General features: G+C 43.6%; 1 protein-coding gene across 2 annotated transcripts in view; it reads right to left on the bottom strand.

Moving 5' to 3' along the window:
• Positions 1-1,608: 1,608 nt before the first annotated feature.
• Positions 1,609-12,225, bottom strand: part of LOC311111537 (nuclear factor of activated T-cells 5-like) — a 60,081-nt gene continuing 49,464 nt past the window's right edge. For both annotated transcript variants that reach the window (XM_084154282.1, XM_084154283.1), the window contains 8 exons: positions 11,156-11,290; positions 10,974-11,026; positions 10,218-10,350; positions 9,530-9,598; positions 9,279-9,382; positions 7,193-9,137; positions 6,798-7,054; positions 1,609-6,592 (listed from right to left, as the gene is read on the bottom strand). In XM_084154282.1, the coding sequence (XP_084010408.1) occupies positions 6,816-7,054; positions 7,193-9,137; positions 9,279-9,382; positions 9,530-9,598; positions 10,218-10,350; positions 10,974-11,026; positions 11,156-11,290 (2,678 nt within the window). In that variant the 3' untranslated portion in view covers positions 1,609-6,592; positions 6,798-6,815. The remainder of the gene's footprint in view (positions 6,593-6,797; positions 7,055-7,192; positions 9,138-9,278; positions 9,383-9,529; positions 9,599-10,217; positions 10,351-10,973; positions 11,027-11,155; positions 11,291-12,225) is intronic.

The raw sequence follows: 12,225 nt of genomic DNA, 5'->3' as shown, positions 1-12,225 counted from the left end.
GAGCTGATCAGTCATTAGGCAACGTAGCCTAGTAGTAGGTAGCTAAATCCACTAGTTAGCAAGCCATCGCATTACGGAAGTGAGATAGGATAGGACTTTTAATCAAGTAGTATTTTACTGGGTGACTTTCACTTGAGTCATTTTCTATTAAGGTATCTATACTTTAGCTTAATGGGTACTTTTTCCACCACTGGTAGATGGTGCATTCAACACATCATTTACATCCTCTCTCCTATCCAGCACTCCAAGGTGCTCCTCTCTCGTTCTCTCTCTCCCTCTCTCTCTCTCCTCCTCCTCCTCTGACAAATTTGCTGAGCTATGCTCTTGGACAAATGCTTTGGCCATCATCTCTGCCTTCTCATCTGTTACTGCCATATCCTCCCCACTCGTCAACACTGGATAATCTCACTCCTTTCTAACCCCACTTCTCCCACAGGTGTCGCCCTTCCAATGGTGTCACAGAACCGACGCCAACATGACCTCTTTCCATGACGGATAGTTCTCCTCACCAGGGACTGCTTATGCTGAATCAGATGTTGGAAGTTATGCGTCCTTTTCCGTACTCTAAATGCCCTGTTCCTACTCCTCACCATTGCCCCACACTGCTCCGTCCACCATGGGACTGCTTTCCTCCTCCTCCCTGAACTCTTAGATATAGCCTGAGTAGCTGCCCCCACTCAGTTATTCATACTATCCACATCCCCTCTCATATCCACCCGAGCCATCACCTGCTCACTCAGCTCCTGAAACGGATCCCACTTTGTCCTTCCAAACACCCACCTGCCTACTCCACCCACTGACACCTCCTCCTCCTACTGTACATACTATGGGGTAATGATCACTCCCTCCTGTCGACTCAACCCATGTACTAGATACCAGAGTAAGGTCCAAGGCAGACTCTATCCCTATTGCCATCATTCAGGCACACCAGATCTTTCATGTCTATCAGATTTTCCATCACTTGGCCATTTCCATCCATCAGTTTCCCATTAAAATCCCCACACCACATTACCTTACTTCTATCCTGGCCTCTCCAGCTGCAAGCGAGATCAACGCACGTACACTAATTTTGACGTTGAACTGTACGCAATGATGTCTCGGTGTGTTCGAGGGGATCAGTCACGGAAGACGCTGTGCAAAAGTAGTTCTGCACTCAGACCACCAGGGGGATCACATGAGTTTATTTTGTTGTTTCAAATAACTCCATGGGCGGTCTTCATTTATCTTCATTGAAAAACACAGGTCCTTTACTAATTATAAATGTCTAATCAGAATATTAAAATACATGTGAATATGTGATCATATTCATCTGGTTTCTGAGCATGTCTGTCCTTTCTTCTTCCCTTGCTCTCCTCACTTCATCATTTTAAAACATGTTTTAGATGGACAACTAGGGTAAGGCCATGATGCATTTAATTGATGATTAGTTATGTTACTCTTCAAACGTAATTAGATTGATGTGCTTGTGATTTTGCAATTTCAAATCTTTCAAAGTATGGGATTCATGTTGTCTTTGTGTCTCTCCTGAGCAAAAACAAAAGTTGATCAATGCAAAAATCTAACCAAAACCAAACATCAGAGGGTGGGGAAATTAACTAGACAAAGGAAAACGTATCATCTATCTTTATTAATATAGATACCAGCAGGTTTACATAAATATATCTGCAAGAGTATACAAATGCCCAACAAAAGCAAAAATACATTTATATAGATTAATTCTTTCAAAGGTAATATTTCACGGTTGTTGACATGGTAGCTAAAAACACATAGGTGATATGCACTCCCCATACACATAACCTGTCAGTGTAATCAACTGATTCACTACTGATGCCCAGAAGAAGAAACAAAATCATGGAAATAAAGCAGACTTTCACATCAAACCAAAGCCAGACAGGTTAAGGGGACACACAGTGTGTGAACAGACATTTACAATAAAAACAAAACACCCATGATGAAAATTCTGAATGACAAGTTTGTTTAAATTAGGTGAAATTTATGTTTGTCTTGACTGACATAATCCCAATCATAAAAATAAATCCTGGTGGCACACATTATCAATAATATTTTAAAAAGCTACATAAATAATTAACAGAATTACAATGTTCCGTTACAGTTTCCCCTTTGCAATGAAGAATCAAGAGAGGCTAGATAGATAAAATATATTTAAAAAGTAACAGATATACATTTACATTGAATCAAGCTGCATAGCAGTTTGATACAACACTTCAATTGCACCTACGTTAAACAACAAATGCAATTAATATGTGAAAATAAATCAGATGCACAAACAAATTGCACAACACTATACATTTATCTGGTCACTCATTTCTGTACGGCATTTGAAGCACACAAGTCGTATGGCTTGCAAGTTACTAGTTATCAAGGGCTAATAACCACTGACAATAGTGTCACAGTGGTAAATAAAACAGGCAACAATGGTACAAGATAAATCTGGTATCTACTATAAAAGTTTGTCAAGGCACAAGTATATCATCCAATGTACTGAGCAATACTTCTAAAATATATTTGCTGTACACTGTGATGTCATAAATCATTGGTTAGTCTGGGTGCAAATTTGTTAAAAATATAGCTGAACTTTCAAGGTGACCCCTGAATTTCTGTAGTCATTGGTTGGTTAGATAAAGTAGTTCATTTTTAGGTCTTCAATAAATTAAACCTTTACCGGCACTACAACGTATAGTGCCACTCAATTACAAAGACTCATGTCGTCATCAATGTAAAACATGTAGTCTACTTGACAAATAGTCCCCCTCTTTTGTCAAAGCTCATACTACTTGTGATATTCATGGGTTACATTTGAAAACAGGTATTTTGTTCCTCAATATGCTTATGCTTGAAAATAACAATGATCTTATTGTGTATTCATAACACAAAACATGAACATGCTGCTGCCAAAATATTGTATATCTATGTATACTATATATAAAGAATGTACTTTATCATTGTAATTGGTCCAATGTTGAGTAAGGTGGCTTGATTAGCAACCTGCTCGGGTTGAGGTAACAAACACATTCGATTTTGGAGTTTTTTGTAAACCCTATTAACAAATATTTAATGGATGCTGTTTTAACGGTCTGTATGGCTTTATAACTGGCATAGTTGTCCAATAACTTCCTGCACTTTCCTTATTCAAGAGGTGAAATAAGTTGTAGATGTGACAGTATAGGTTCAATGTTCCACAAATAATATCACAAGGGTTTGACTTTAAACTATCAGCTTTGTACAATTGATCTCAACCTGGCATATGAACGAAAATCTATCAGAGGAAAACAATGCACAGGAATGTACATGTGACTCAGTGTACATGGTACATTTTAACTCCCTCAACCATAAAGTTGTATCCCTGTCCTCACATCTAAAAGGAGAAGAAAAGCTTCACTGACAGATATGTCACACAAGACCACAGCCAATTACAGTTTCAACAAGTGGGGAAGGGCCAAATCCACATATTAATACAATTACAGAGTTAAATCAGAATTAAACTTGTACGTCAAGTCATTTGTAGCAAAAAGATGATTGTGGGACACAATTTAGACAATATCTAAGACAAAAAATACAAAATAAATTAGATATGATTTCTGAAAAGATGTATTAGAACTACACCAGTAAAAAATATGATAAAATATTTGTAAATCTTATAAATTCACATAAATACTCATGACTATTGGAAACAAAAGTACTAGTTTTTCACAAGAGTTGAAGAAAGCCAATCACAGACAGCTCTTTCTCCAAAGCAACTTAACGGTTCATTCTTCATGAGTAGGGTCCCTTTAAATATCTAAAAGAACACAGCTCAAGCTCTGGGATGGGGAATATGGGGCATACCATAGGCCCCACCAATCACATTACTCAAAATAGTTTAAATACTCTCCATTTTAAAAATCTGCTTGTTTTTAAAGTGAATAAAAGGTATTGATGTTAAGAACACACACTAACAGACAACAACAATAAGAGAGAAAGATGGAGGCACTCAATTAAGCTGTTCTTGTTGTCATCAGAGACCAGCCCCTTGTTCATGCGTATACTCAGATTCAGACTAAAAACAAGACACAATCTTACTGTTGGCTCCACTCCAGCCCAATACTCACATGTAAAGAATAAACGCACAAACCAGTTTGGCAGCAGTACAGGTGTAGGATCTTAATTTGAGCAAGTTTGCTTCAGCAGAAAAATAATCATGCAGCAAAAGGAAATGTGAATTATTCTGTGGATTATAATTCATGGACATTTTTGTAGGGGTTGATACATTAGGGCAAATCAAGTATGAAATGTAAAAGTCGAAATTTAGAAGCCTTTTAAAAACTCAAATACACATGCTTCCCGAGTGGCGCAGCGGTCTAAGGCACTGCATCGCAGTGCTTAAGGCATCACTGCAGACCCATGAGGTGGCGCACAATTGGCCCAGCGTTGTCCGGGTTAGGGGAGGGTTTGGCTGGCCGGGATGTCCTTGTCCCATCGCGCTCTAGCGACTCCTTGTGGCGGGCCGGGCGCATGCACGCTGATTTCGGTCGCCAGCTGTACGGTGTTTCCTCCGACACATTGGTGCGGCTGACTTCCGGGTTAAGCGAGCAGTGTGTCAAGAAGCAGAGCGGCTTGGCATGGTTGTGTTTCGGAGGACGCATGGCTCTCGACCTTCGCCTCTTTTGAGTCTGTATGGGAGTTGCAGCGATGGGTCAAGACTGTAACTACCAATTGGATATCACGAAATTGGGGGTAAAAAGTACCAAAAAAATAAATATAAGAATCAAATACACTACAAGTTTGCATTTCCTGCTGTGCAGGAAAATTCTCTGCAACAAAAGAGTGATCAAATTAAGATCCTACATCTGTAGATCACGTCTGACACTAATAATCCAACTACAAACAACCATACATGGTCAAGGCAAAACAGAAAACTGCTCCAGTCACTTTCACCACTTTCTCCCTGTCAAAGCATGGCGAGTCTCAAACGACAAATATGAACACACCAATCAATATGAGCCATAAAACTGGCCATTCATGAAGAAAAAGGAGGCTGTGACTCGAGGCCTTGACTCAGGTCCTTGGGTGGCCCACTGAGATTTGGTATGTTACAGTAAGACAAACATACGGAACTATTTAAACTGATTTAATTATCAGGGACAAAATGAACGATGTGCTTTACTCCTGCATGTAGCACCATGGCAACATTAACCGGTTGATGAAATAATAAATGGATGATGCCTTTCTGTAACATGGCAGTATTCTTTAAGCCCACCTCAATGTTGCAGTGGGCAGAAAACTCCTCTCTGATCTATGGATAAATGTCCAGTTCATGCGTGCCAGACGTGAGCTAATACAAACATCTGCCATGGAGACATCACTACAAAACAACACATTATCTACATTTGCCATAGAATGATACAAATAACAATATACTCTTTAATTAAATCAATCAGAGAACCGTGCGCACTGGTATATGGTTATGATTTATTCAAACTGTAGGGCTATTATTTAATTATGTTGACTGGAAATGAATGATTTAAAGGCTGGATGGTTTTTTCTCTTGATCCACATTTACCCTAATCTAGAGCATCTCTCGTAAAATGTACTCCAGAGTCTAATCAGGGAGAGAAATCCATGGTGTAATACTCAAGTACTTGGGAGTTATTCTCAGGAATGGGTAATGGGAAGATGGCTGCCAATAAGATAAACTGATATTTCATGAAAGGAACAATAAAAAACTAAAGCCACAACTCAACACACATGCATGAGTAATACAGTAGTCGAGATGTACATCCAGTAAACATGAGAAGAGATAAATAGCTGACTAGTGAATGCATGGGCCAATTTAATGAGTAACTGGTCACAAAGAAAAGCATCATAAAGTGCTGAAAGAATAAATGTCAAAATATCTTACAAAAGGTTTCTTCACGAATTATATATTTTCTTTTGCTATTTCCTAAAATACTTTTAATATCATATAAAAAGGACAACAATGCGTTACAAACAATTGTGAGCCCACACTCTGGTCCAGGAGAATACAGAATGCTGTGCTAGCTTCCACCACCATCTTTATAAAACCACACCGCAAAGTGCTGCTCTGAGAACTGATGAGTTAGCCAAACATTACAAAGTGTCATATGTTTCATTAACAGCTGGATGGGACTAGCTGCGAGATACACTGACCACACTGATAGTTGTGGGGTGACTACAACCTATGTCCTATTTTGAGGTCCAGGTTTAGATGCAGTGGAGGACTGGTGCCCCACTCGGCGCCACTGTGGAGCATCTACACATGAAGACCGTCCTTGGAGAAGAAGGCCGCTGAGGCTTACATGTAACTTGGAGTTCGGACAGGAGCCCACCGTTGAGTTTGTTTCCATTCTTCTGCAGTCTGTAATGGGGGTCCACACTGGGGGTCTTCTGCCGTCTATGATGGGGGTCCACACTGGGGGTCTTCTGCAGTCTGTAATGGGGGTCCACACTGGGGGTCTTCTGCCGTCTGTAATGGGGGTCCACACTGGGGGTCTTCTGCCGTCTGTAATGGGGTCCACACTGGGGGTCTTCTGCCGTCTGTAATGGGGGTCCACACTGGGGGTCTTCTGGGCTCCTAAAGGGAGGGGCAATTACATGTTTAAAGGACATAGGAGCATGTAAACAGTAGTCAGTAATTCAAATTTGAACTAGAATTCCAACAGGTTAATCCTGCTTTCTGAGATACCCTCAAGATGTTTAAACTGAACAACAAAAGCAGCCGTTTTAAACAAATTGGCAAACCAAACTTTTAAAATGTTTATATAGAGATGAGCATTCACCTGAAACCTATAGTAGACCTAGTAGGAGCGAGTGAGGTTGTTGCCCTGCTCCTGCAAGCTGACAAGCAGGTCATCTATCTTCTCCATGTTCTGGGAGGCGGTCATGCTGTTCTGCATGCTCCCTGACTCAGACATGGACTGGTTGAGCAGCGACTGGATCTGGGCCTCGCTCTCTCTCTGGTTCTGACCAGACTGACTGATGGCAATGATCTGATCAGACAGAGTGGTTCCAGGAGAGTTTATCAGCTGGCCACACTCTGTATGGGGAAGAAAGGGGTATTCACTGACTACATGCCACATGAAATGTTAAATGTTAGCATCATACTGTTTTCTGGAGTATACTAAAAAAGACGACATTTGATAAAAGGACAGAAATCATAATCATGAATCCTTACCGTTCTGAATCCCAAAGAGGAAGAGGCCTGGCTGCTGGGCCTGGCTGGGCTGGTTGAGGGTCCCACTGACTGCTGTCTGGAACAGAGACCCTGGCTGCTGCACGGGGGAGGAGGTGGTGGTCTGCAGGCCTGCCACCCCATTCTGGGTGCTGAAGATGCCTGTCTGCGGGAGCTCCTGGGCAGCCATGCCACCCTGCAGGGCAGCCATGTTAGATTGGGGCATGAAGAGGGAGACGGGCTGCTCTGGGCCATTGTTGGAGCTGGTGATCAGCTGCATGGGCTGCTGCTCTTGGAACAGGCCCTGCTGGAGAGGCTCCGAGGGGTTCCCCACCACCTGGCTCTGGTCCTGGAAGGCCATGGGCTCAGAGGGCTCCTGCTGGCTAACCGTCACCATGCTGGCCTGAGAGAACAGCATGGAGGGGTTCTGGGGCTCCTGAGAGTTCAGGCTGCTGCTGCTCATAGGGGGCATCTGGCCCTGGCCGCTGAACAGCAGACTGGGGGGCTGCTCCGGAGTGGAGAGGGGGTTGCTGCAGAACAGTAGGCCGGCCTGCTGCTGCTGGGTCTGAGAGAGAGTGTTCGCAGGTGGATGAGGGGAGATGTTCTGAAACATGGAGTTCTGCTGAGGTGGCTGAGGCTGAGGCTGGGAAGGCTGCTGCTGCTCCATGGGGGTCCCCTGCTGGATTGGGGAAAGCTGGGTCTGAGCCTGGAACACTGACTGGGGCTCAGGGGCAGAGGTCTGCAGGGCACTGAGGAAGGCCAGCTGCTGCTGCTGCTGCTGGCTGCCGTTAGCGGAGAGCTGCCCGGGCAGGGCACTCTGGGGGAGGAACAGGTTGGCGGCAGAGGGGGGCTGCTCTGGGGAGAGGCTGGTCCTACTCAACACTGTCAGGGTGTTCTGGAAGAGGGCTGCCTGGACCTGCTCCTGGGTGGGAGAGGCCTTCTGAGTGTGGAACAGCGCCCCCTGTGGGTCCTGTGCCTCAGCCAGGGGGCTGGGGTTATGGAAGAGGGGTGGAGAGGGATGAGGAGGGGTCTGCTGGAGGAAGTTGGTCTGAATGGAGAGGAGCTCATTAGCTTGCTGAAAGAGCGCTGCTTGCTGCTGCTGTTTCTGTTGTTGCTGCTGCTGTTGGGCCTGCTGAAAGAGGGAACCATGGTTCTGCACCATGCCCTGCTGGGAACCCTGCTGTTCAGTGTTCTCACCTCGAGAACCGCCCTGGAATATGCCACACTGCATGGGCATCTGTGACTGAAACAGCTGCAGGTTCTCCAACACTTGCTGTTGCTGTTGTTGCTGCTGGTGTTGAAGTTGTTGCTGCTGCTGCTGTTGAATTTGTTGCTGTTGAATTTGCTGTTGCTGAATTTGTTGTTGCTGTTGTTGTTGCTGAATTTGTTGTTGTTGAATCTGTTGTTGTTGCTGTAGTTGCTGTTGCTGAATTTGTTGTTGCTGTTGTTGCTGAATTTGTTGCTGCTGTTGTTGAATTTGTTGTTGTTGAATCTGTTGCTGTTGTCGCTGTTGCTGCTGGCTGCAGTACCCTTTGGCCTGCAGTTGTCTCACTGCTTGTTCCAGTTGGGCCACCTCGTCTGGGGGGAATATGGGCAGCTGGTGCTGCTGGGGGGCAGGCTGAGGGGCCTCCAGTAGTTGACCGAGCCTCCCTACCGCCCCAGCGTTGTTGCCGGCCCTGTCCTGCCCCAGCCCCTCTCTGGGCTCCAGGAGGAACTGCTGAGGCCCAGGTTGGAGTAGAGAGTCTGCAGGCACAGGGAAGGAGTTGGTGGGAGCGATGTCCTGCTTCTGTATGGTGCTCAGGGCCTCTGCACTGTTGAAGACTGCTGTTTGGGATTCGTCAGGGTCACTGGCAGGCCGCGGCAAGGAGTTGGAGAACGGGCTGTTGTTGGGAAGGTTGGAACTCATGTCCAGCGTCTGCTGGGCCGAACACATGACATCAGGGGTCCGCTGAGAATACAAAAAACAGATGATACCTGCTAGCTTTTTATATATTTTGGGTGGAAAATATGGTTCATATGGATATGGTTCAACTATTTAATGAGGCATTATCATGGCCAAGGCTGATGAATGCATTTGTAGATCTTTTACCTTGAACACGCCAGCAGAAGTGAGGTTGCTGGAAACCTCCATTGGCGTGACCTCTTCTCTCTTCACAAGAGGCAACATTGGGGGCATCAAGGCACCATCAATTACTGTAGGGGCGTGAATGACAATGTTACAATTTTGTCATACTGAAAGCCAAGATACAGGAGTACACTTGACACCCCTCACACACACCTATACATTACAAACAAGAACATACGATACAGCATGTACAGCACGGTAGAGATATACTCTACCTTTCATCCGTTCATCAAAAGAGCAGGGCTTGCCTGGAGATGGGACTTCTTTCTTCACAGATATGTCCACTGAGACATACACAAATAAGCAGGTTGAGTTATCGACATGCAAATCAGATGACCTTATTCTTCATACCCTGTCTCATTCTCCATCCTCTGCATGTCAGGATTTCATTTACAAAAATATAATATGAAATTAAATGTTACTGTATAGAGTGAAAAACAATGAGGAATAAATCTGTATGACTTGACTGTTTTGTAAAGGGTGCTGCCTAATCCGGTATCATGTTTAGTACATACTGTCTATAAAAGTTTTTTTTTTTTGATGGATCATCTACACTTCCATGTTTTGTTTCATTGTTTTAGTTCCTTTCTCTGCCACTTCCTGCTTGCTCATTGACAGTTCGTGCCACAGTGCCCAAAGGACGTTTTTGACGACTGGAAGTGATGAGAGAGAAAAGGAGGAGACAAATCCCCCTCTGTTCCCGAGTGGGCATGGCTTCCTGCACCAAAGACTGGAATGGTACATTTAGAGCAGGCTAGAGGATATATCCACCTAATCCAGTAGTGGTGGTAGAGTAATGGTTGTAATTTAGAGTGGCTGAAGACGTGCTCTGAGGAAATTCTGCTTTAAGGTGGCGCAGGAGGAGTAAAAGGAAGAACGTTTGTTCATTGACTTATCACAGACCTGGTTCTGGAGTGTAGGTAAAAGGCTGCACGTCATGGGATCGGCCAGCATTGGTCACCACATAGATCCCCACACATACCGCTGACGCGATGGCTGGGTTCTGGTATGGAGGAACCTTCACAATCAAGTGATTCTGAGGGGAAACGCATGACAGACAAATCCACTTAGCTAACAGAAATGTACAGTAGCCCCAAGCTTAAAATGACATACATCAAATCATGTGACAAACGTGTGTCAACATCCCTTATAAAACATGTGCAAGTGCAAAATTACTTTGATTCAATAATCAAGCGACGTCAGCACAATGTAGAGTTGAAAGAGAGAAAGAGACACAATGGACTCTGTACGTCATCAACTAGTTCAGACACACAACACCTTTCTAACTTTGCTGACTAGTAAAAGGTGTGGTGGTGAATTTACATGGTTTGCCTGGTTACAAATTGTGAATAATATGTGAAAGACGTCTAACACCTCAGGGCTCAGACAACTGATTGAGGCTTAGCTAACACAGCTCTGACCCTCTGGCTCCCAAGGGCAAAGGTTTATGCAGGACTGTTGAGACACGCTTACCACTGTGGCTCACAGTAATTAGGTCACAAAACAATGAGGCCATTCACCTCACTGAGTGAGTAGCAATTTAAGATGATTACATCTAAACCTACAAATCTCAAATGGCTGCTGTTATCTAATCAACCCGTTAAATCATTGGCATTAATCATTCTAGGACCACAATAAGCAGAGAATATTCTTATTTACCTGGTGAAACAGCTCCATGTCAATTTCAGCCTCTGCCTTCCAAGACTTCTCATCTTAGGGGGAAAAATGATCGGTTTCATTAGTATGGTAGGTAAAGGAATAAATATAAAATGGCCCAGTTTACATTATTCATATAAAGTAAGGACATGGATTTCAGACAATACTTGGTTGTGTAGGCCTACCTGATACATTTTCCTGAAATATGACTTTGGTGTCCTTGAGGAAGTTCTTCCCAATAATGAAGACCTCCTCACCCCCCCTCACCGAGCAACTGTGGAGGGACTTCTTCAGAATCTCAGGCACCCCTGCAGGCTGGGCTGTAGACAAGACACAAACAGACTGTCAGGCTTCTTTAACTAGTATTCTGTCACGGGTACAGAACTGCTGGCCTTCTCAGGAAGAACCAGGGGATGCCAACAGAAAAGCTTAAACCAATTGCTCAAGAGTACCTTGTGATTTCTTGGAAGGCACACATGTAATCTTGGGGAAATAGTAATTGTGCTTTAATTGCTTTGCCAGGAAAAATGTGAGCTGAGCTGGCATTAATAAAATAGTGTGTATGTGCATGTGCTTGAGATTTGTTCGTTTTTTTTTTTTTAGTATATAATCATTATCCAGACAGTAAAATGACTGTACTATAGGTCAAGTTGACACTATCTTTGCAGTCCCCCTTTCTCACAGGCAAATAGAAATCCCCAAGTTTCTATAAACAACAAGCTCAGACTCCTCCTACTCCTCCGCCCTCCCCAGTTTTCACAGGCCTTCCTCACTCTCACCACCCCGCTCCACAGCACAACACACACAGACAGACAGACGCCATTGGAGATTTATATTTTATATTTTCTGGCCAGATTTTCCCTTGGTCGGATTGCACTCTGACATTGTAAACAATAGAAGTCCACACCTCTTTCTTCCCCCTTTCTTTCTCTCCCTAATTTCTTTTGAGAAGTTCTGCTTCTAAAACCACCGACAAATAGAATTTCTTATACCCCAGAGCAGTCTTTCCTATTTTTGCCACTCACAGCCACACCCTATGCCCACAACGGGAGGAACACATGACGCTGAAGAGAGTCTATATACATTGTCTCTGAACATTTACTTAAATTAGAAAACGATCTGCTAAGTATACATAACGCATTAGAAATGGAACTTCTAGACTGAATCATCTCTTCAGAGTGTTCAAGTCTTCAGCTTGGAACTTAAAAACAAGATGAAAACAATCAAACTAACCTATATTACAAATGCTCATATG

This window comes from Coregonus lavaretus, assembly GCF_964263955.1.
Source record: "Coregonus lavaretus genome assembly, chromosome: 37".
Taxonomy (NCBI): Eukaryota; Metazoa; Chordata; class Actinopteri; order Salmoniformes; family Salmonidae; genus Coregonus; species Coregonus lavaretus.
The sequence above is the reverse complement of the archived record's forward strand: the minus strand, read 5'-3'. Positions and strand labels throughout refer to the sequence as shown.